The following is a 26,862-nucleotide window of genomic DNA, read 5'->3' as shown; positions in this document are numbered from 1 at the left end:
AATAGCCTAAATAAAAGGAACAAGAAAGGACCAAATTCAGTCGTCAAGTGCAATGGGATTGCGCCCTTGCGCCCTCAGTTATGATATCCTGCCGCCGGGCCTGCTATAGCGAAACTTTATTGTTTGAGAAGAAACAAAAGCGGAAACTGTGGATGAAAACCTGGCTGGGAAGATGGTGACAACATGAATTTTCTGTTCTTCAACGTGAAAAAAAATCGCAGACAGGACACAATGACGCCGTTTATTATACAACGCAGGTCGTGTTTACGATCATTAATATTAACAACTAACATTAATATCATATCAATAACTCCTCTTGCTTTAGACTTTACCTTTTAGAGCTTGTTCTTGTTGGCGCAATATAAGTTTATTGCATGTATAGGGTACGAATCAGATTATGAAAAATGATTAAGAGCATGCTTTTCCTTCATTGCATCCTTTCCGTAAGGTGTTTTATTTATTTTTTTATTTAATTTATTTATTTATAATTTTTTTAAATAATGATGACAATATTTACTGTCTAAACATTCCTCGGTATACTACCAACAAATTACGCCCCTGTACCCAAGTAGCCTACCTAAGTTAATTTACATTTCATGTAAAATTAAGAAATAAAAAAAGACCAAAGTATTATGCTAAATATTCGTACAAACGAACATGTTTGTTTTTTAACTTTCGTTGATAAAACAACACAATACAGCCTAGTTAAATATTAAATAACTTTAACTGCTTGAAACAGTAAACGTTACATTTTAGCAACTTCTCAAATACTAATCAATAATAATATAAATAGTAACGAAGAACAAAAATATTAGCCTATAGGCTTGTAACAACATAAGTCAGATGTTGGAAAAAAAAACTGCGTCTCTCTGCCTTTTTTTCTATTCATATTTTAAATTATTTGCCAGAAAAACTAACATGTTGACTTTGTTCGGTTTAAGCGGAGACTTATTTGAGATTAATGTTTCCAGCAGCACTGAGACTGTGTGCCTGTAGCCCATACAGATACTTTTTCGCAACCGTGGCAAAGAGAGTATCTTGCTCCGCCGCCTGCATTTCTCGGAAACCAGCTCTACATTGTGGATCGGCGCGTTCTCAACTACCAAATATGCTGCTCAATTTCTCATCAAAGTCTACTATTTATCAGTTTCTCTTTTGTATTTGCCCATTTTTGAAAAGGCCTCTCTACCATACCTGGCTGACTAGCTGGGCATTTGCGTTCAGATCACACCGGAGCTGGCTCCGCATGTCATGGCTGGGTGACATTACCACAGATGGCTATGGAGGTTCGACGTGTTTGTCCATTTAACACTTATTTTTCTAAACAAGCCCTACAAATAGCTTCATCCTAATTATTGATTCGCCTTACTCGTTCGCCACGAATCCAAAATGTTTCCAGATTGGCGATGTAATATAAGTTTTCCAGCAAGGTTCATGGCTGAACTTGAACTTGCGGTATCACGTCTAAGTTAACGTTATGTTCATAAATGTATAGGCTATTTGGCAACAAAACAGAAAATGTGTGTTCTAGAGTGATTGTCGTCACGGTGACCGTCACAGCCCTTACATATGACATTGCATACATTTGCAAACATGTTTTAAGCTATAAAATGAAAGCCTCAGTTTGGTGCGGAGTTATTATTATACAAAAATCAAGAAAATCTTTGGATTTGTTTGATTCGTAGATTGTAGGCTATTTTAAAAGCTGATATTATATAAGAACTATTAATAACTGTAATTTTCAAAAAATAAAAAAATAAATAAAAAAGGGGTTTGTTGGTTGTAGCCCACCCTAAATCATCAACAGCCTGCTTTTTTTAAGTTTATGAAGCGGCTCCAGACAGCACAGAGGTGATCTGCATCAGCGCTGGTTATTGTCAACACTGTGTGAAACTGTGACGAGAAATATCCTTCTTTCATTTTGCTTCTTTGGCAAAATGTGTCTGTAGAAACGTGTGTTTGCATGTGTTACCATCCCAAGAGTTAACAAATATTTGTTGTACATTTAGGGGCCGATCACAAAGCGCACGCCTTTACGTTGCAAAAACGCGCGACGTACCGCGCTGCCTTTTATTGTTGACAAGAAAAAAAGAAGCCTCTTTTGTATGTCACTAGAAAACGACTGAATTAGCTGGTGTGCGCGAGTCGAGTTGCTGTCGATGTTATAATTGTAATTTTAATAATATTGTGATATTTAAGATCTATAAATACAGCTCTGGATAACTTGAAACAGCGACCACAAGTCTCTCCTCAGTCTTTAAAAGTTTATCGTACTCACATTGACAACCCAAACCCCGCTGTCACCTCAACAGAAAGCCTGCAGTGCTTTCATTTGACTGAACAATGAAACAGAGGTAACACGCTTTTTCCACTCGAGCACACAGCGCGCAACGGCAAAACTTAAAGCGCGCTGAGCAAGCATAAGCAGAGCGTAAAACACTGGCGGCAGTCAGTAAACCATTAAACAGATGCCCCATATGCAGCCAAACTTTAAAAATGTATAAAGCATATTTTAATCGTTTAACTGATACCATTCATCGGTTACAAACGCACCCTTTCGGTTATTGCTTAATCAGTTATTTTGAGCATCCCCAACTAAACCGCATGTGCAAGCTCTATTTTTTTTTTCTCCCACGGCCGCACGCCGGAGATCCGGCATGGTGCCGGAATACTTTAAGCCCTGGTAAGATCATGTTTATCACTATAAGAAAACTAAATCAAAATTATATTTTAATTGAACACATCTGATCACATAAGGTACGCACAGAAAAGTCTGTTTAGTGTTGTGAAAAGTCAAAGCTGAATATCTGTGGTTAAACTGCCACCCAGCGGTCAAAAGCTGCTGGCGCATCAAGTACCGCCGTCGCCGCGGTATGAATGGCGGCATAAGGAACACATTGAAGTAGTAACATCTGTACAGTCAGTGATGGGTAAGTTGCTTTTGAAATGTATTAGATTACAAATTACTGATTGCTACTCAAATTGTAATCTGATAACATTGTTAATTACATAATGTAAAAAGTCATCAAAGTAAAGTAATTAGTAATCTGAAGTTACTTTTAAAACATATAAAATATACCTATAAACATACAAAATAAACTGCAGCTCTTTCAGTAATTTAATATTCACTGAAAAAAAACATTGCAATGGGTTGATCACAACAGCTTGACATGTTCAAAAGACTTAACCTACTAAGCCCCAAGGTGTTATTTTATATGCATTTTTTTTTTTCTTTTTGCTATTGGGGCTTTTTGGAACCTAATTAGAATAAAAAATCTAAATATAATCTTTTGATATAATGTACTTTTAGAGAGTAATGATGTCCATATATGTGGACTCGTGGTCAGAATTTACATAAAACATTTTTTCCTGACTGTTTTTAATGCATATATAACATATAAACAAATTTGTAATATGTTTTGACTATCAGAGAGTTAAAAAAAATTTTTTTGCCCATTTTGGACAGTAAAAAATTAGTGTTTGGGACATTTCATATGCTTTTAAACAGGGTATATGAAAAAAATAAAAATGCAGCAGGACCGGCCCGTGGCATAGGCAGTATAGGCAAATGCTAAGGGTGCTGTACATCCACGGGGGTGCCAGAAATGGGAAGAAAAATAAGTATAAATTTCACTATTCTTAAAACTATTTGGTATTATGACTTTTAAAATAATACACCCATATTAATTTAACTGCATAGTCCAAAGCTTACTAAGCAGTAGTAGTATTAAATAATGATAATATAGCCTAATCATCTAAGACAAACCCCCCCAATTCAAATAATTAGACATTACCTGCAACACAGTGTTTGTTTTTTTTGATTGATCAACAAGCTCAAATGTCACAATGCCTCAAACTGCCTGGTGCACAGGCGAGGCAAAAAAGAAAAGAAGAGGATGAAAAACACAACAAAGACAGAGGTAATGTTGCGATAAAGATGATTGTTTTGTTCAAGCAATGATTAATAACGCCATTAACAATTAGCATGACACATACCCGTCCACCCTCCCGTTTTTGCCCGCTATCACGTTTAATTTTCCCATATTTCCTCTGTAGGTTTAACCTTTATATAAAAAGTGAAAGTACCATCAACACAGAATCTCAAATGTGAGTGAATTGCAAGAGCTGATCAAGATAATTATGCTCTTGCTTTAATTTGGCTTGAAAGCACGATAAATTGAATATAACAACGTTTGTATTCACGTTCTTTCTATTAAAGGTGTGCGTTGATCGCAGCAACCCCTGAATTCAGTGTATGCATGCTAACTGACTGACAACCTCCAAAAATCCAATTTAGGCTGAGTTGGGCCGCTGTGTTTTTTTTTGGTGTTGGTGTCCTCCTTGGTGACGAGTATTCTCTTAGAAGGCTTTTGGTTCCAGTGCTTGAGCAAGTTGCTGGTCGAGTTAAAAGCAGTAAAAAGTTCTTTAGAGACTGGAAATAGACTGAATTTTACAACAGTATTTTTGTTTTTACGCTCAGTGAAATCAAAGTATTGTCTGTATTTCCACTTGAAGAAGCAGCCGCAATCGACAGCAGCTGTTTTAGCTCGTGTTCTCCAGCAGTTTAAAAGCTCATACTTATACTCGTTAACTGACGTTTCAACAGAAAACGTGATTTAAAAGAAGCATTTTTTTCTGAATATTATATTTGTTACTTAAGTAACAAAATTACACTGACTTTTGTAATTGTAATCAAATTACACAAATGTACAATACTGCTTTCCTTAAAATGTAATTAGATTGCAGTAATGTGTTACTATGGAACTATTATCATCAAAGGATGTTGATCTCACCTGTTTCGTCATAAAAGTTTTGCTATTGATGTAATTCAAAGGAGCACATTTGACTCCCAAGTAAACAATGACTCAAACCAAAAGTAGGTTTTCAGCTAAAATTGCAATCAGCTTGGATTGATTATAGTATTATTATCATTTTCTGGTAAGATTTTCTTTGTTTCAAAATAAATATGGCACAAATGTGTGGGATTTACCACCAATTTGTTTAGAACTGTTTTTAAGGGTTTTGAAATGATTTTGCATTAGCATGCAAAATATGTGCATGAAAATTTGGGCAGGGCAATCTATCAAGAAAGTATCGTTATGGTGATATATGCAACATACTGTACATATCACAGAGAAGTGCAAAAAAAATTACTAATTTTATGTGCCATGCATTTGTGTGCTGCATGCATAGATTATCAAATAAGAAATTTACTATCTTTATGCCCCCTTCTCTAGTCTGCTGTTAGGTGAATTTAGAGCTGAAAATAAAATAAACACTATTGCTTTGAGTCAAGAATAGAATATGACAAACAGCCAATAAGAATTAGAATTTCCCTTGAGGTTTTCACTCAATGTTTTAAATAAAAAAAAAAAACAAAAAAAAAAAACACTTTGACATGTATTTTTTATTTTTATTTACTCTAACTAGTCCTGTTTATTTTGGTAAGAACATAACATACAGTAAATACTTTAAAAAAAATAGCTGATAGAATAGCATTTTGCAAGCTATATCATAGGAAATAGCTTTATTGCAATAATCAACAACAATAACACATATTTTCCCAATATCGTGCAGCCCTAGTGAAAATATGCATTTTTTTTTTCTGTTTGTAGAGTATGTATGAAAAAAGTGTTTGTGGAATTTAGAAAAGTATTGCTTTTAGAGGGCATCTATGATGAACGTCATCTTTTGTAAGCTGTTTGGACAAACCTGTGTAGGTATAGTGTTTCCACAGTCATATTTGAGTTATATCAACACAATAAGTCTCTTAAGGCTGCAGATTTCCCCACCTATCAAATTCATTGGCAGCCCCATATTAACATGTCTCCGTACGTGTGTGCGTGTGTGCGTGTGTGTGTGTGTGTGTGAACTTTGTAACATTTTATGTGACTCATTGCGGAAAGGCTTGAATTAACTCCACAACAAATACATCAAATAATCATTGCGAAGGTCCTTACTGTAGTGTTTCTCACCAATGTTATCTGAGATCTGCTTCCTGACTGTCTGTCACTGTGTTGTTTATCAGACGCAGCACAAAATCAGGACACACTCTGAAATGGGAACGTTGGGCGGGGAGAACTAGAGCGTTTGCATTAAAGGAAAAGGCAAAAATGCAATATTCTGAAAGCTGTAATAAATGATTGAATGGGTTTTTTGAGCTAAAACTTTACAGACATATCCTGTAGACACAAAAGCCTTATCTTAAAGGGCCATGAAACCCCCTTGTTTCAACAGGGTGTTTTCACACCTCTACTTTGGAAAAAGTCCGGAAAGTGGGCGTATCCAGCTCTGTTTAGGGGGGAGTGTCGGAGGAGCAAAAGAGGGATGATATGGGAGTGTGGATTTGGGCAAGTGCTGTTTTTTAGAGTCAAAACACACACAGAGGAGAAAGTGACTGTGTTTAGTTGGACATCTGTAATCTAATTGTTTGAAAAATTATTAAATGGTGGACTTTCACTGCAGTTTGGTTCTTTCATTTAGAAATTTCATTCATGCCCCTAGAGACAAACGAGATATTTGATTCAAGGAGCTGCTCTAAGCGTTTATTTTTCATGCCGCATGGCGAATGAGAGAAAAAAAAACTCAGCATTTCCCGGAAACTTAGATGCACTCGGCAGGTAGCATCAGAAAGCCGTGTGTGTTATTCCGGTCACAAAATGTCGTGAGAAAATCCTACAGGATTGAAGTTTGGTTGTGGTGCTAACATGTTTACACTCGGTGTAATAGTTAGTTTGATACGAACTAACTGCCATTTGAATAAACAAAGACCACTAGTGGCTCACTTACAAAATCTGTAGAGACAGGACAATCACCATCAACTAGAGCCACATCTTTATGAAGAGGAGACGAGCAGCAAGTCTCACCATTTGCAGATGAGAAAAGCTCTCGGGTGAACAGTGTTCCTTAGACGCGTATTGTTGTTGAGCGTTGCGTGCTTTGTAATCCACACGTGAGTCCAGCTGCGCTCTCATAGAGAGAAAATGGAAAAAAAACCTTCACTGCAGCAAATTATAATCAAGCCTTACTCGTGCATTAATGCAGCACACTCAGAGACGTAATACGTTACTCCCAGGTACAGACGTCCAGTCTACATGCTGGAATACACGCTAAGATCTCATGGCTGTGACGCAGCTTCAAAAATTAGTTTCCAACCGGAAGTACGAATTTGCTCAAAATAATCCAAGAACAACCAATTTTCACTTTTTAGTAAAATATATGTGTCCTAATTGTGTTTTTAGCAGTGTGGGACACATATACGACTGTCAATGGCTCAGAATGTGTATTGCTGTATCATGACTCTTTAAATTTAGTAAAAGGGGTAAAATATGTGCCCTTTAAATAAAATTTTGTTCTGTCATCATTTACTCACCCTTTACTTGTTTCTTTCAACACAGAAGAAGATATTTAGAAGAAAGCTAAAAGCCTGTAACTACTGACTTGCGTAGCATTTCTTTTTCCTACTGGGTTACAGCTTTCTTCAAAATATCTTCTTTAGGATTTAACAAAATAACTTTTGATTTGGAACAACTTAAGTGTGAGTAATGAGATGGTTCATCCCAAAACAATTTAATTTAATGTCATATGGATGGCATTTATGTGCCTTTTCATTCCTGTTTGGAAAACAGTTTGGACAATCCTCAAAACATCTCCCCATGGATGAAAATAAGCCATAGTAATCAGAACAACATGGGGTGAGGAAATAAGGAATTTTCATAACTTAAAAAATGTCACTGAAACTTATGAACAGTTGAAGTACCACAGTATGCCTTAACAAAAGCTAAATATGTTGTAGATATTCACAAGATTTTGGCAAACGCCGAGCCAAAGCAACGCATATGGAGAACAACCGCCTACACTGTTGTATGTTTTTGAGAGGTGCGAGTTGCCATCGTTCCTCTATACACACTTTGTCAAGATTCGAATGGTTCTACTAACTAGTTCTTTCTCAGAAACGTGATTAGAGTATTAGCTGCTGATCACGTTTGATTTTCCACATCCTTCCCTTCATCTGCTGTCCTTCCTTTGGCTAATAAACATCAGCTCACGTCTTGTTCTTTCACCGCCGCCTCCAGAGACGCAAACAACCCTTCCTCCACATTGTTCTCTGGCCTCTTGTCTCTGTTTCCAAATCCTTGATTTTAATAAGAGCCCCCCGATGGCCCCCTCATGCTTTTGAGTGTGTGTGTGTGTGTGTGTGTGTGTGTGTGTGTGTGTGTGTGTGTGTGTGTGTGTGTGTGTGTGTGTGTGTGTGTGTGTTTGTGAGAGCCGGGAACTGTATGTGTTCTGTTTTGAGTGTTTAGACGTGCGTTTATGTTTTCTGTTGTGTTTTGCAGTTAGTGTAACAGGCATTTGCATTTTGTATGGAAACCCAAAGTGGTTTTCATTATGAGGCCTATACAATTTAATTGAATATATGAATATAATTATTTGAATCAGAAGCATTCTCATAAACTGGACATGTTCTGTCCTTGACAGCACTTGCACATAGAGTTCAATGTAGAAATAGAATAAAACCTTTTTTGTGTTCAGTTCCCACAGGTCATGGAATTTCGGGAATATCATGGAGCTTTAAAATGTGCGTTCCATATTTTGAAAGTCAGGGATTTTTTTATATAAATTGATGATCATGGAATTTCAAGGAATTTGTTTGCAATTTAGAGTTTGCTTAGCATTTATCAAAATAATAAAATAATATATGTATAAAATAATATTTTTAATATGTTGTTCTACCTGCCGTTTTTGCATATTGATGTGGTTAGGCTATTTTTCATTTAGATTAATTTAACCAGCAATCAAACACAGTGACTAGTTTACTTGTAAAAATACTGTCCAAGGATGGATCTTGTCTGTTAAGTCTCTCTTGGATTTATTTCGAAAAAAAAAATCAGATTATTGAGAGTTAAAATGACAATTTTCAAAGTTTGTGAAAATTTTTGTGTTGTTTTGCTGTGAAAATGTGCACATTTCTACATCTTACAGTAGTTCTTTATTTCTATTTTTGACCTCAAAAACTATTACTCTATATAATTTATAAACAGAATACACCAAGAAATAGCAGTGCAACAGATCTCTTGCCCTATCTATTTCTACCAGGAAGATTTTAAGCATGGGCGAACACAACGCACAGATAGGCGAGGGTTCTGAATAGTAACAAACTCAACTGATAAAAGACAGTGTGTCATTCTCCAATTCTCATACAGCTCACCTGACAAAAATGCTTGCTGCACACAAATAGTTTTGCTGTATCAGCCTTGACAGGAACAAATGCCACATTCCTCCGTCAGAGATGAAACCTTTTATCAACGCTTACATTTTAAACAAGTGGCAAAAGGAATGGGATGCATTAGAAAACAATAAATTACATAAAATCCAACCTGAAGTTTCACACAGAATTGTAAGACATTTTAAGAATCGATTTGATCAAGCAGTTTTTACCAGATGTCGTATTGGGCATACGAGAATAACACATGGTTTTTTACTCCAAGGTGAAAACCCTACTTAGTGTTTGTGCTGCAAAACTCCTCTTACTGTAAAACATATTTACTGGACTGTCCTGTTTTTACTGATTCCAGAAAGACTTTTTATGAAATGAACTCTTTTAAGGACATTTTTGACAAAGTGAAACCAGAAAAGATTTTAGAATTTTTATCATGTATTAACACAAAAAAAAATCTTATTTAATTTATGTTTTATTTTGTTTGTTGATTTTTAAATTGTATATTTATTGTTGAAAGATTCCTGCCATGAAGATAGCCTTGGTTGCTGACATGGCACTAAATAAAAAAATACATACATACATACATCAGCCTTGACAGCATCGCAGGAAAAACCATGCAACAAACCCCATGGATCATGGACACAAACACATACGACCCTTCATAAGCTGCTAAATACTGCGTGCCATGCACGGCTGCGATCTCACAGTTTAGCAGGTCTTTTTTCGAACAGCACATGCTGTCATGAATAATTAAGAAGCAGGTTCTTCTCGTGGGATAAGAAAACTCAGCTAAAAATAATAATAATAATGAGAAACCGACAAGTCATTTCTAGATAGGTAGGTCTGCGGTATGTCACCGATTTTGATCCCGCCTTAAAAAGGATTTTAAACACGGGAGATGAAATTGGCTGACAAAAGCTCATAATTATCCAGATTTGTTCATAATTAAAGCTATCAGGTGCTAACATTGTCTTAATTGATGCTTAACACGTATTAATCTGTTAATTTAAAAAAAAGTACTCCAGGATTTTTAAAACTTTTATTAATGAAAAATCATGTTAAAATTTCTAATTTTAATGAGGAATACAAAGAACATAGCCTTGTTCAAATAGACTTTGGCTGAATGTGCTTGCAGTAACGTCACACAATTTAAAACATTCATGAGCACTATCTATACACAAAACTAATGTTATTTAATATAAAATTATGCAGATGGCGCAAAAAAAGTCCTGTCTGTCCAAAATCTGCTAAAAATCTGCACAATTAAAAAATAATAATTGTAAGCTCCTTTTGAGCCATTTGCATGATTTTGCTTTCAATTCAGCAACCGTGGCACATATCATCAAATTCTGAAGGGACTGCTTCTACATTTGGTTTAGAGTGGGAACTCTGTGTATATAACTGAAGTGTCAACAACATGCAGCAAAATGTTTTATTCAGTCGTCTGTGTAATAGGAAGTCATTTAAAATTCATTCAGAAGTGATTTGAATAAAAGTTGATTTGAAAAGTTTGAATAATTCATTTTGTTGTTTTTGTTGTACACTATGACAAAAGTTTATCTGGATTTTTGTTGTTGTTGTTGTTGTGTGTAGTTTGGAAGTCAGTCTACAGAAGCGAAGTGAAGGCCCACTATGGTCCGAAGTGGTTTTGGGGGACCGGAGAGGAGAGTATCTGATGAATGATGAACAGAAATCACAGCTCCAGCAGAGGCTCTCGTATCTCACTTCTGAGGACCTGGTTAGTTTTTCCTCAAAATATTGTATCATACTGTTTATTTCACATTCTTTTAGATTGTTATAAATGAAAATATATCTTTATGATCAGTCTTCATATTTTAAATTCCAAGTTTAGGAAGTGTTTTCATACAAAATTTTCTGTTGGGTTTATATCAGCACTCTGGTCTGTCCATTTCATTAGTTCAGTGTTTTCAGCTTCAATGAACTGCTTTACCCATTTTTACATGTAAAAGGGCTCATTTTACTCCTGTGAGGATTCTTTCAAAAAGGACTAAAACAAATGATCAAAAAGACATTAAGAATACTCTAAATTTGTCTCTGATTTAATAGAATCCAAACCCAGAGAAGGACAAGCCGCCTTGTAATGCGCAGGAACTGGAGGACTGTGACATGTTTCCGGAGGACAGCTCCACACTAATGCGTTTTGATGGTGCAACTCTGAAGCCCAACAATGTGGTAAGTAGGTGGAATGAAATTAGCAGATTGTCTGTAGTTTGTCAGGTTTATTTAGCTTTTCTATTATTATTATTTAGGTATATTTTGAAATGGCATGTGGCAGATTTATCTACACATTGGGGTCTGACAATATTTAGGTTTTTAGTTTGCATTGACAACTAAACTCATTCCATATGGAGTTTTTTTTTTGCCAGTTTACTTTAACTTTACTATTACTTCAAGTACTGTGAGCTCAGACTGAGAACTATTTTGCTTCTATGGTAAGTGAATATGCAGTTTTTGCTGAATAATTCACATTATGTTTGTGTTTATAATAAGATAATTTGTTTACAATTCAGTCAGTGAGCGAAAACAAAACTCCAGCATTTTCAGCGATTAATTTCATGCCACACATGATTGGCTGCTGTGTTCTGAAGCTCACAAGAAACATCAGTTATTCAAGTGACTTATGTGATTGGTTATAATGCTCACGGTTACAAAATCTAATGCATTGTATTAATACAAATGGACTCATTAGCTTATTTTCACAAAATTTCATGACAGCTGTAACAAATTCAGTTAATTTGTACATTGGGATTTTTGTTATCTTCTTTGCACTTCTATTAGTCACCATTAATTTTTAACCCTAGTGTTTTGTTATTAGCTTGAACTGAACATTATGGGGGAAATTGACAGTATTGACAGTATTTTCTAGTATTTTCGTCTATTGATGTAGAAGATTATAGGGTGCAAATATAGGACTCCATTGGATTTAATGGGCTTGTTAGATGGTTGTGGTTTGCATGAAGGAAATATTAAAAGGGCACATTAATTTATGCAAAACTAATATACACCATTAACTTCAACCTATATTGTACAGGTAAAAAATTATCTTAGGACTGTTCTTTGTATGTGGTTGGGAGCAGGTTTATTTCATATAAACAGGATTAGATTGTGTAATTTCAAGTGGAGGTGCTACTGAAAATATGTACCAACTGCAAATCTTTTTTTTTATAAGAGTACTGTATTAAATTTTAAATCTGAATTTTTAAAGATAATTTAAACTATTATGTAATCTACAATCTGAAATAAAAGGTAGAAAAACGATCACCGGGGTGGCACTTTTTCAAGGGCTTTGTAGAGAATGGTTTTGTACTTTGACTTATATGTATATACACTTTAGCTATCAATACTTAATATTCTAATATAGACATTTTAGACACAAATGTGAACTTTGAAAAGATACTTTCATAGGTTTAGCTCAATCTCTGAGAGTGTATGATAATAGAAAAGACCAATATTCTCACTAGCTGTGTTTCCATATGAAGAACATATGCGAATTAGATTTTTGTGCACAACTTATATATAGAAAAAAAAACATTTGCAAATAAAGCAGTTTTCAATGCTTTAATAAAGCACTTTACAATGTAGATAAGGGGTCTCAAACTCGTGGCCTGCAGGCCATTGCGGCCAACGGGACGATAGTTTGTGGCCTCCGCCTTAATTTGATAGTTTAATGTTAGTGCGGCCTGCAAGTTTGATATGCATGGCACTTTTCTTTTGTGTGTGTGTGCGTGTGTGTGTGCGTGTGCGTGTGCGTGTGTGTGTGTGGGTGTGCGTGTGCGTGCGTGCGTGCGTGCGTGCGTGCGTGCGTGCGTGTGTGTGGAGCTGAACGAACACATCAATCACAATGGGGTATATGCCTCTCGGGGGCGGGACATTAGCTGTCACAAGCAGGGGTGTGCGTTTTTGTGTGTGATCAATCATCTTTCTTGCTTTTACAATCATGCTCAATGGTTGGTGGTTATTGTTTTGCACACAGGGAGCAGAAAATAAATCAAAGGGATGCGTACGCGGCAGGATAAAAGAGAAGTCTAATGTAGTCGTCTACAGTCACACATTGACACCTGTCCATCTGCAATAGGAGTCCCTGAAAACCCTGACCAATTATAGAGTTTCACTGTTATTTGTGGGTCATTTGCATTACCTCACACAATCAACATTACATATACTTCTATATAATGTAAAAGTAGTCATAACAAATGACAACAACACAGTGTTGCTTCTTTTTCTCTAACAACAGCACGCCGGATAACAGTACATCTAATTATTATTATTATTACTACTACTATTATTACTATTTATTACTGATTGATTTATTTTCTTATTAATTTTTATTTATTTTTGTCTAATTTTGTTTAAAATATTCCAATCTTCTCAAATCTCAGCCTCCAGTGGCCACAGGTAAATTGAGTTTGAGACCCCTGATGTAGATTGTGTCAAAGCAGCTTAACGTAGAAGTTCTAGTAAATTGAAACTGTCAGTCCAGTTTTCAGAGTTGAAGTTCAGTTTAGTTCCGTTCAGGGTGGTTTCATTTTTACTGCTGAAAGTCCAAACACTGAGGAGCAAATCCATTGATATGCAGCTCCACAAGTCCTAAACCAAGCAAGCTAGTGGCGACAGTAGCAAAGAACAAACTTCACCAATTGACGAAAGTAAAGGGGAAAAAAAACTTAGGAGAAACCAGGCTCAGTTGGGCAAGACCATTTCTCCTCTGGCCAAACTTCCTGTGCAGAGCTGTAGTCTAAGTGCCGGAGGCTGGAGAACACTGGAGGTCCATTGTGGAGAACTGCAGGTGTGGGTAGGTCACTGGCGGGGAATCATGTTGGCCCACAGGATCAATACAAAGACTCGTCTGTCTCTGGTGTCTTTCTGGAATCAGTCTCATGCTCTCCACCTCTCCATGACCACCACAGTAAGCTCAAGATACGGCTTGGTCCAGGATTATGGATACCTTGGCATAATTTCTTCACAGATTGCATCAATGGCACTACATAATCTTTAGAGGCCTCTGCATGATATCCCCAGGTGGTTATAGAGAATAAAAAAAATAATTAGCGTAGCTGCTGTTCATAGTGTATTTAAACACAAAAGGCCAAAATGAAGTGCTATAAATTAAAATAGCAGTTATTAACCAAACACAGAAACAAACATGTAAAGCAAATAAGTATTTCTAACAAAATATCTGGTGCATTAGAACAGGAGGAGTGTGTCCTACAGGTGGTTTTCAAACTTACTCACCTGCGTGGAGCACACTTATGCATCATACCTTTATCAAGTTCTTTAATCAAGTTTTGAGCTGAGAGAGTCTGTCTGAGCCTCGGACATTATCAGGAAGTATTCTGGATTTTAGGAGCCATAAATGAGAAGGCTTGACCTCCTTTCGTAGACTTTGCGATTCTAGGTACTACCAAGCCCTGAGGTTTGAGATCTTAAAGAGCGGGTTGGATTGTAGTGAGACAGAAGGTTGGATTATTTAAAGCTTTATTGGTGAAAAGCAATATTTTATAATTATTATGGAATGTAACAGTATAAGGAGGATAAAATTGTGCAAATATGGTCATATTTTCCAGACTCGGTAAGAACTCTGACAGCTGCGTTTTGCACCAACTGAAGTTTGTTAATAGAGGATTCTGGGCAACCAGTGAACAGAGCATTACAGTAATCCAGCCGAGAAGTCATAAAAGCCTGTACAAATGGCCTAGAACAAATTTGAAAAGTTTTTTTGTTTTTTGTTTATCATTTAACAAACCATTTAATTTACTGCTAATTTTTATGTAATTTCACTCACCTACCTGATAATTGAATATTTATTAGATGATGATGTAACGCTTCTGTCTTGCCACCCACCAATTACTGCATTGCTGATAAGAGTTTCGAAGACAGATGAATCTGTCCTTTACAAAAATCAACTGCACATTTCATCCAGATGTTTTTTATCTAATTCGCAAACTTGCGGACCTGGTACCGGGTCCGTGACGTCATCGTCTTTCGCTTGAAGATTTAAAGGGCTAGCATTGCACCAGAACCCCTTAAGTGGTTTCGTTTGAAATTGTAGAATCAATATTTTATGCACATATACATAACTTTGGTTTTTATTCTACTGTATAAAAGTTATTTACACTTAAAAACTCAGTTTTTCGGATACCTGAGCTGGGTATTGAACCTTGGTTCATTTTCATATAGTTCACTTATGACATGTACAAGTTATAGCTCAAATGAAAGTTCTTGCCGGTGCTCAAATGGTTCAAGCATTCTTTTTGCTGAATTATATTCACATATCAAACAGTTGTTGAATGAATCGCAGTGTTTTCATGGCGCAGAAATGAAAACAATACCTTTATGATCAATAAGCAACCCCAGATAGCACAGACAGCTGTCATCTCTTACCTTATGCTGTGCACTTCAGGGCCAGTCTCCTCTGTTTTTGAGAAGATGTGCATAAGTAATCCTTTTATATGTCTGACGTGGTCCAAACCACCAAAATTAATTACAGCACGCTAGACCACACAGAACCTAAAAGGTACACTTTCAAATTTGAGTTTATAAAAAAAAAAGTACCTCCTTTTATAGGTGTTTATTATAACACAGACAACATATACAGTTATTTGAAACACTTTTAATAGTGTTTTTCGACAATTTAAAGGGTTTTCTTTAAAATGATACCAAATTTTTGCATTTACACCTCTGCATGTGGATTTGTGAAGCTTTTAAATTTGGGTAGTCAATATCCAGGTGGAAATCCCAAAATAGCAGCAGAGTTTAACTGGTTAAAAAACAGCAATAGGTATCAAGATTACAAGTCAAATCATATAAGAAAGTTTAAATGAGGATATGGACAACGGACCCCTGTCTGAGAAGATTGTGGCAGCAGTTTATATATAATAAATGAAACAAAAATGACTGAGTCTCTTTCAGATCAATGTTTGAATCGCATTTGAACTAATTTGTCTTTTTTAAAGTCGGTATGATGCTTAGGATCGGTGCTGTAATCTTTAAATGTAATACGTTTTGAATAAAGCTGTGCTGTGATAGAGCGAGTGCAAAAGCGCAATATTGATTTTTCTCTGTTCACATCTCGTGCTGCGAGTAACAGTCTTGCGCTTGCCACATCTCTGACTGTTTCTCTTTTGACAAGCAATCATAAAAAGATAACTCACCTATAGTGAAACCACTGAAAGAGAGTCTGTGATATTATGAGGAATTTCAAAAGGTCTGTCATGCCACAAATCTCAATGTTTAATCATTTTTCCCTTTAAATCTTGCAAATAATGACTTTAATTGTTGCACCAGCTGTGCTAATCAAGTCAGGTTATTCTAGTTATTTAGTATATAGATTGAATATGCTGGACCTATTCATACAGGAAAGAATGAGGGACTAATTACACCTGATTATGAATACTTTGTAAATGATGGCTTTTGAATCGTAGGTATTTTTTCTGTTATAGTCATGCATTGTTCATAGGCTGTGGTAATGAATATTGATATCATGGGTACTTTAGAATACAGTGGATAATTATTTATTATTTAAACTTTTAGTGGTGTTTATAATGAGGCCAAATGTTTGGAGACATGATTGGTTAGCTTAATACAGTAGTTCAAACATTAACAAATTCACATGTCAATCTGCTCTACATGGTGAAATATTGATTTGAAAATTCTGTGACTACTTATAGGGCTATTGTATGATAACACTGTGCAATAAGGCTTCAATAATTAACATTTATTTAATCTAATCTCACAATGAAAACTGCTAAACTTTTTATTAATCTTAGGTAATGTTGATTTCTTAGTTAATGTCTAATAGCACGTTAAAATCGTAGTCTTTGTCTTCTTTATTTTATCAAAATTACTGTTATAAAGTTGATTTCAATCCATTAACTAACAAATACTAATGAGACAATGTTTCAAAGTGTCACACACACGCACACATACATATACACACACACACACACACACACACACACACACGCACACACACACACGCACACACACACACACACACACATATATATATATATATATATATATATATATATATATATATATATATATATATATATATATATAATGTATATAATGTATATATAATGTATATATAATAAAGCAGTACAGTATTTTTGTTATTATGTCTGTTAAAGTAAGTAATAGCCATGTTAGTAAAGGTTTTTAAATATTTTTCCACATGTTTTAAGTGCCTTTGTCTTGCTTTAGCTGTTTAACCTTTCTAAACGTTTTACTGCATAGATTCAAATCTTGATAATACCATACAGATCGTGATAAAATATAATTTGATATTGTCATATGCCTAATGTTAATGCAGAAAATAATAGTAGTAGAGTTGATAGCACTAATTATTTGAGATACCTGGTTGCGAGATCATAAAATGAATTGATATTACTAGATTAAATGTCTAGATAATAAAGTTTGGATTCAACGTTATTAGCAAAGTTATTAAGAAAGGCCATGTTGTTAGCATGTTTAGAACATTAATTGACATATTTTTTAACATGAAAGGGTGTCTTACTGGCACAGTTTAAGCATGGGTTAGCATGCTATTAGCATGTGAGATGCCGTTTTAGGATGATTTAGTTTTCATATGAATTAGAATTTTGTTAGCATGATTCTAGAATGAATTAGAATGTTGTAAGCATATTTCTAGTATGAAGTAGCATGTCGTTTGCATGCTTCTAGTATGAAGTAGAATGTTGTGTGATTCTAGTATTAATTAACATGTTGTCAGCATGAATCCAGCCTGTTGGTAGCATAATTATAGAAGGTAATAGCATATTGTTAGCACGACTGTAGTATGAAGCAGCATGTTGTGAGCATGAAAACCCTGATGGTAGCATGATTCCAGTATAAAGTACCAGGTTGGTAGCATTATTCTAGTTTGAATTAGCATGTTGTTAACATGATTCTAGTATGTTTGCATGTTTCTAGTATGAGTTTGCTTGTTGTTGGCATGAATTTCTAGTATGAATAATCATTTTGTTAGCATGTTTTAGTATAAATTAACATATTATGTTGATAAAACACAAATTATTTTGTGAAACCTGGTAGCTAGGTCCAAAAATTAATATCGTTTTTCATAATTAAACTATTATTATATGTAAATATGTAAATACACACTTCAGTTCATATAAAACATGTGTTTGGGAATATTGAATATTCATTTCAATTCTGCAAAATATAGTTCATGACAAATATCGCAGCAGCTCAGTGTGTCATCCATAGATGACACGTTAAAACCGAACCCTGCTTGGAAGATTGTTAAATAATGTAAGATTTGTCAATTGCATGACCTTCTGCCTAAATTATAATTTTTGGTGAATTAAAAATAGCTAGATATTAAAGTTACATGTTTTTAGTACTACTTTTTAACAAGCATGGTTTTAGCATGAAATGCCATGTCATTAGCATTGTTTTTAGCATGAGTTAGCATGTGTCTTGTGTAAATTTGCATGTTTTAGCTTGATTCTAGTTCTAGTATAAATTGATATCTTGTTAGCATGATTCCAGTATGAATTAGCATGTTGTTAGCGTGTTTCTGGTATGATTTCAGATGTTTTAGCACATTTTAATAGGAATTAGCTTGTTATGTTGTTGATGTAGCATACATTATTTTGAGAAACCTGGTAGCAAGGACCAAGCATTTATTATAATGCAATATTTAAATTATATGTATTCATTTAAATTCTGCAAAGTATAGTTGTTGACAAATAGCCTGGCAGACCTATGTATCATCTATAGATGACATGTTAATACTGAACCCTGCTTGGAAGACTGTTTTAAATTATCTAAAACTATTTGTTAATTGCATGATCTTCTGCCTGAATGATCATTTGTGGTGAATAGAAGATAGCTAGATATTAAAGTTTGAAGACAAACTTTATGGTGGCTTCAGAAATCCTTTTTATTAGCATTTCATTTTTAACAAGCTTTATTTTAGCATGAAATAGCTAACATAAATTAGCATGTTATTAGGATGTATATTGTGAATTTGCATGCTTTAGTGGGATTCTAGTTCTAGTATTTATTAACATGTTGTTAGCAAGTTTCTGGCATGAATTAGCATTTTCTGAGCATGTTTTATTATGAATTAACTTGTTGTTATGTTGTTATAGCACAACTTATTTTGAGAAGCCTGCTAGCAATGAGTAGCATTTTTCATAATTAAATGAATATTTAAATTATATGTAAATACATAAATGCACATTGCAGTTTAAATACAATTCATGTGTTTAGGAATGTTAAATATTCATTTGAATTCTGCAAAGTATAGTAATGACAAATGCCACTGCAGGACTATGTGTCATTCACAGATGACATGTTAATACTGAACCCTGCTTAGAATTGTTAAATTATGTAAAATTATTTGTTGTATGCATGATCTGCTGCCTTCCATTTATAGTGGGATGCTCGTTTGTGGTGAATTAAAGATAAAAACTCACATGGATTGCACTTCAATTACACAGACATTCATTTGTTACCATTATCATATATTTATTTGGCAGATACTTTTTATTGCAAAGCTTTTATTATTGCATTAGATTTACATTTAATTAAATGCTTTTTTCAAAAGTGACTTACAGATGGTCATGAGTAATCAAAGCAACAACAGAACCACATTTTGTGAATAATTTGACAAATTTTCTAATTAGTCAAATACAGTAAACAAACATGATATATAGAGAGGCATTATTAAAAGGCCATATTGTTATATTTTTTAAAGTAGAATAAAAAATGTACAGAAAAGAGATTTTCATTAAAGTGTGTGTGTGTGTGTGTGTGTGTGTGTGTGTGTGTGTGTGTGTGTGTGTGTGTGTGCGTGTGCGTGTGCGTGTGCGCGTGCGCGCGCATTTTATTAGGTAAAGTCCAACTACTCATTAGGTACGGCTTATTAGGTACACCTGTCCACATGAACACGTATGTCTTATCAGCCAATCACATGGCAGCAACTCAATGAATTTAGGCATGTAGACATGATCAAGACGATCTGCTGCAGGTCAAAACAAGCATCAGAATGGGAAAGAAAATTGATTTAAGTGAATTTGAACGTGGCATGGTTGTTCAGGTGGGAATATTTGAGTATTTCCGAAACTACTAATCTTCTGGGATTTTTATGCGCAATTATCTCAAGGGTTTACAGAAAAAGGAGGAAAAAAAGAGAAAAATGCAAGCGCCTTGTTGATGCCAGAGATCAGATGAGAATGACAAGACTTGTTCGAGCTGATAGAATTAACCACTTATTACAATCAAGGTATGCAGCTGAGCATTTCTGAACGCAAAACAAGTGGGACCTTGAGGCAAATGGGTTACAGCAGCAAAAGACCACATCAGGTGCCACTTCTCTCAGCTAAGAACAGGAAACTGAGGCTACAGTTCATGTGTTTAGGCACAGGCTCACCTAAATTGGGCAATAGAAGATTGGAAAAAGATTGCCTGATCTGAGGAGTCTCGATTTTTGATGCAACATTTGGATGGTAAGGTCAGAATTTGTTGTCGACATCATGAAAGCATTGTTCCATCCTGCCTTATCAACGGTTCAGGCTGGTGGTGGTGTAATAGTGTGGGGGATATTTTCTTTGCACACTTTGGACCCATTAGTACCAATCAAGCATCGTATCAATTCCGCAGCCTACCTGAGTATTTTTGCTGACCATGTCCATGCCTTTATGACCATACTACTTGTACTTCCAGTCAGATAACGCATCATGTCAAAAAGCGCAAATGATCTCAGACTTTTTTCTTGAACATGACAATGAGTTCAATGTACTCAAAAAGCCTCCACAGTCACCAGAACTCAATCCAAAAAAGCACCTTTGGGATATGGTGCAATGGGAGATTCCCATCAAGGAGTGCAGCCGACAAATCTGCAGCAACTGCGAGATGCTATCATGTCAATATGGATCAACATCTCTGAGGAACATTTTCAGTACCTTGTTGATTCTATGCCATGAAAGATTAAGGCAGTTCTGAAGGTAAAAGAGGGTCCAACCCGGTACTAGTAAGTGTACCTAATAAAGAGGCTGGTGAGTGTATAATATAGACATAATAAATAGATATATTAGAATAATAAATAAATACTTAATAGAAACTAAGTATTATTTTAAATTATTATAAATTATTATAGATTACTTGAAATACATGGATATGAAATTATTTTTATAATTTTATCTGGATCATCATAGTAAATAAATAAGCTTTCAAATCCACTTGACTTAGATTTGAAAATGTTATTATTATTACTACTATTATTTATAGTAGTAGTACTGCTAGTAGTAGAATTAACATATAAATTATAGTAAGTCGAAGAAAAATATGTTATCCTGCTGAATGTTAAATGGATAGTCAGTAAAAATTATTTGAATGGTCCTGATTATAATTATTATTTTTCTTGTTCCTGTTTGTTTTTTTGTTTTGTTTTTTTATGCATTATAATTATCATTATCGCATACCTTTTATGTGCACCTCAAAGGAGCTCTTCCTATTGTACATTTTGCTTTTGTCTGCATACATGCGGTCCATTTTTCAAAGGCTTTCAGCTTTTTTTTTTTTTTTTTTTGGTCATAGAATAAAATTCCACCTGCTTCTCTCTCTTTCATTTCCTCTCTTCCTCTCACTTCTAAATCACTTACATTGATGCAGCGAAACACACTGACCTTTCCAGAGTGCACTCGCTCACAGATTGCCTCTCTCCATGTTGTGAGAAGAGCCTTTCCCATGTTGATTCAGATTGTGTGTCTGTGTCCCTCAGCTGGGTGCTGGAGAAAGAACTTGTATCTCCTTTTTTGTGTCACTAACGAGTGGCACCTTTCCTTCGAGACACACACTCATCTTTTATCTGGAGCCACAAGTGAGGAAGAGGGCTGACATTTACTGTATATGCGAATGAGGTGTATCTCGAGAGCCGTTTGAGATGAGTTTAAGTGCTTTTTGATAAGCAGAGATAGAGTAATACTTTAGATGCGGTGATGGATGATTATTTTCATATTTCTCACTATTATAAATGCATTGTTCAGAAGCTGCTTGTGTAGTCCGCATGGTTAAGTGAATGTTTAACCTATCTGCTGCCACTTTTGAATTCATGTAGTTCAGGCAACCCAGGCTCTGCGAGAGGCCACTGTACGCTTTTTAAGATCTCAAATTTCTCGCAAGAGTGCCATTCAAAACTGCTGTTCTCCACCAGAGGTCGCTGTCAACTGACCGACCGACCGATAGCCCCACCCGCCCCCCTTTCAGATTTTACCACATACTCACCCTGTTGATTACTTGTTTGTTTTATTTGTTGTATTTTGTTTGTGTCTTGCGTGCGAGCCACTGGACAAACTGGTAACAACTGAAAAGTCATACATACGGAGGTAAACTGTCAGTTGGTTAGCGCAAAAAGGAACTGCATCTTACCGCCCCCTAGTGTTTTTTTTTTAAGACGAAATGCAGCCACTGGCTACATAAATCGCAATCTCCAGAAATGTTCTGTTCCAAATGTTGGGTTCAGGGAAGCCTTTTTTTCTTCTTGCTTGACTTTATTTAGGGGGAAGAAATGTTGTTAGGGCCAGGGCAAGTTTTCTTAAAATCTGAATACCTAAAACCATTAACAGAACACTAGACTTTTATTTTAAATTTTTTTTGGCAAGGGACTCATTTTACAAGCTAAACAGTTGAGTTTTGACATTTTTGAAACCATTTAACTAGAACTTGCAGTAACGACTGTTTTTATATTTATTAATTTATGGACTAATTTATCGATTATTTCACTAATCTAATTGGGTAAAGATACACTCCTAATCTAAATAAATTAGGAGACACTTCTTTCTCTCTGATGCACCAGGAACTCCATTAGAAACATTTCTGTGTTTCTGTTTGTACAAATAGCTCTTTTATTTATTTATTCTTTGGGCTTTTTTCTACAGCCTCATACTCTAAAGTCTATAGTCTATATCTAAAGTCTTTAAATATTTTCTATTTGCTTTTATTTTCTATTGTATTTTTAGATCTCCAAAATTTAGATTCAAGTAAATCCACTAAAGGCCATTGTCAAGTGACTGACTAACTGTCCAACTACCTCCACCCACCCATTGTCAAGTGACTGACTAACTGTCCAACTACGTCCACCCACCCATTGTCAAGTGACTGACTAACTGTCCAACTACCTCCACCCACCCTCTTGCCTAAATACAACCGATAGTGTTTTAAAAAGCAAAGATTGACCAGCGCCCACCCACTTCCCTGAACTCAACCGACAATGTTTTGAAAAGCAATCCAGAAAAAGAAAAGCCATGATGGCAGCCTGATTTTTACCACGTTTTCTGATTTTTATCACATTCTCACTCTGTTATTTTCATGTTTGTTTTAGTTTTTGGCTTTTGTTTTTGTCTTACCTGCTTTTGGAATTATTCTTTGCCAGACTCGAACACTGTCATCACGGTCAAATCTGTTTTGCACAGCAACATACTCTATATATAAAGTCTTTAAATATGTTAAATTTTCTATTGCATGTCTATTTCTCCAAAATTTAGATTCTTAGTATTATTATTTTAAGTTGTTATTTTTTTATGGTCTCGAGTTGTTTAAGCATTTTACTGCATAGCATACTGTGTATGTGACAAATGCAATTTGAATTGAAAAATGTAATTGGATTCACTTTATTTGATCAATATTTTTATATTAATCAATAACTTGAGAAACTGACTCATCCATATGTTTTCAGATACGTTTTGAAATGTAGCATTAAATAAATGCACTTCATGCAAAAGGCAAAATTCTAATGCATTTATTTTATAAAATCTACAAACAAAGATTGATCATTAATGTTAATTTGTAGAATTATCTCGGACAATGGTCTTCAGACTGCAAACATCGCAGATTGCAGACATTATTATATCTGATCCGTCTCATAGTCACATAATAGCGCTTATGTGTGTCTTGCATGCTCTGATGCACAACTTATTTATTATGGAACAAAACAAAAGAGTTAAACTGGTTTGATTTTGCACATAAAGTAAATGAAGTTGTTAACTTAGGATATAAACGGTCCAATATTACATGCACAGAATTACGCAAACATGAATCACTTGCTGCGCTTATAAAGATTATGATTGCGAATATGAGATCAGGAATAACAAAATCAAAATTTCAACTACAGAGAAGTCTGTATTTTTAATTATTTTTGAGTGAGATGCTAATGGTCTAATCTGATTCAGTGATCTATGCTAAGCTAAGCTAAAAGTGCTTTGACAAGGAGATGGATTGAACGGATTAAAAACTGGTACAACTCAACAATTACTATATTTGTATAAATTTTATCCAGTTATTATAAATTTAATGCAGATTCACTCCTAAAAAGTTGCCCTGACCATTGAAAAAATAATGCAATTATTACAAATAGAGTTATTCTCTATTTATTAAACTGGCCTACACAGTATTGGAAAAAAAATAAATAAATCGTACATTGTAATTTTTTTGTTTTTGCAATTTACTTTTTGTTAAAGATTGGAAGATTTTGTTAAGTAGTGCATCTGCTGAATATATAATAAACTAATTACCAGCATTCCTAAATACAGCAGAGCAGTGGTGTAGATGGAATCTAACAATATTCAGGTACAGAAAAAAAATAATCAAACGAGCCATAAAGTTGAATAGTCTTCATTATTTACATTATTAAATAAAATACATTTTTGTAAAAACTACAAAATGCTACAAATGCATTTGTATCCAAATGCTTTTAACTCCTTTAAAATGCTTACACAGGCCTTAAAACACACACACAACTAGTAAACGTTCACATTTTTATGGTTAAACTTAAAGGATTCCACATTTGGACCTGGTCAACTATAATCTGTACTCGACATTACAAATAATGCGATGGGAATATTGCGTATTCACACGTTGTGATATCAATGCTACAATGCTAATTCAAACCATCTGGACATAAATCTTATATTGCAATATATAGCAGAAGAAGAAAAAAAACAAAAAAAAAATTTTTCTTCAATATCTTGCAGACCTAACCCAATATTAGCCTTTCAAATACTAAAGTACAACATTTTTTACCCATCACACTTGTTATCACATGATATGAACAATATTTTTTTGTCGGTACAAGTTTTAGACTGTGTAAATTAAATGCAGTAAAATTCTATACTGAATGATTACATTCTATTGTATTTACTTTTTTCTCTTATTAAGAATGGAATATAAAACAAAAATGTTAAATGTTTGTTCCATTTAAAGGGTTGGGTTTATTAAATAAAAATCTGTTATCATTTAATCAACTTCATTTAATTCCTTAATTAATATATATAAAGTTGAAGTCAGAATTATTACCTCCCACCTTAATTAGTAGCCCCCTGTTTATTTTTCCCCGAATTTCTGTTTAACAGAGAGAAGATTTTTTCAAAGCATTTATTAACTTAACTTATTTCTAATAATTGATTTATTTTATCTTTGCCATAATGACAGTAAATAATACTTGACTAGATATTTTTCAAGACACTTCTATACAGTGACATTTAAAGGCTTAACTAGGTTAATTGGGTTAACTAGGCAGGTTAGAAACAAATTGAAACAAATAAGATTTTTTCCAGAAGAAAAAATATTATTAGACATACTGTGAAAATGTCCTTGCTAAGTTAAACATCATTTGGGAAATATATATTTTTTAAATAATCAAAGGGGGGCTAATAATTCTTACTTCAACTATATATATATATATATATATATATATATATATATATATATATATATATATATATATATATATATATATATTAGAGGTGGACTGGCCATATATTTTTATTTATTTTTTTAATCCAGATTAATCTCACTGTAATCTTGGAATTAATCTAGATTGATCAAAATTAAAACGGCTCATTTGAATTCTGCCAAAGGCATTCAGAATATGTGTGCAACCCAAATAATGACTAAAAGTAAATCTTTGAGAATGGTGGCGTATTAGACCAGGAGCTCATCTTCTGGATCCAAATTCTATCACAAACTGCTTGAGAAAGCTGTTATACTATAATAATTGTGAGTGAAATTTAATGATGTTCAATAAGATGTGCATGTGTTTACTAACTCTTTCTACAGTTAAACATGAATTGTACCTAAATTGAACTGTTGGCCTACTCAGGAGAGGTCGTGCTGAACTGTTTGCAGTCGGTAGCTTTGTCTTCCACCAGTCACTCAAGCAGACAATCTTTTTCACATTTTCTGGTGACAAACTAGATCTCCTCTTCTGCACAGTATGGCCTGCTAAAGAAAAAAAGTCTCTCGCATGGGACAGTTGTGGCAGGAGTCCCCAAGTATTTAAGGGCAATGTGGGCCATCAGAGTAAGCTCACTACTAGCAGTAAACAACTAACAATCATCAAGAAGCAAATATAATGTGGTGGTAACTAGTAGTGTTGTAGTAATTAATAAGCTGAGTAATTAAATTATGTCATTTAAAATTACACAGCCTAGCCTAACTAAAGCGAAGGAGTGAAGTTCCCAGCTGGCATCCATGAGGTCTATAGTAACGCCAAGGTAGTTATCATTGTTGATAGAAAGCTTAGTTTTGTCGAAGTTTCCACTGGGACGCTTCTTAAAAATTTATTTTCCCTGAAGCAAACCCAGAGGCTTCATAGC

The 26,862-nt window shown here is 34.7% G+C and overlaps 1 protein-coding gene across 2 annotated transcripts in view; it reads left to right on the top strand.

The window, feature by feature from the left end:
• Window positions 1–26,862, top strand: part of nudcd1 (NudC domain containing 1) — an 84,416-nt gene that overhangs the window by 43,745 nt on the left and 13,809 nt on the right. Inside the window, 2 exon segments of one of the 2 annotated variants that reach the window (NM_001020627.2) lie at window positions 10,814–10,958; window positions 11,288–11,413. In NM_001020627.2, coding sequence (NP_001018463.1) covers window positions 10,814–10,958; window positions 11,288–11,413 — 271 coding nt within the window. 2 annotated transcript variants of the gene reach the window in all.

This window comes from Danio rerio, chromosome 19 (assembly GCF_049306965.1).
Source record: "Danio rerio strain Tuebingen ecotype United States chromosome 19, GRCz12tu, whole genome shotgun sequence".
Taxonomy (NCBI): domain Eukaryota; kingdom Metazoa; phylum Chordata; class Actinopteri; order Cypriniformes; family Danionidae; genus Danio; species Danio rerio.
Note: the sequence above shows the minus strand (reverse complement) of the source record. Positions and strands in the feature narration are given on the sequence as shown.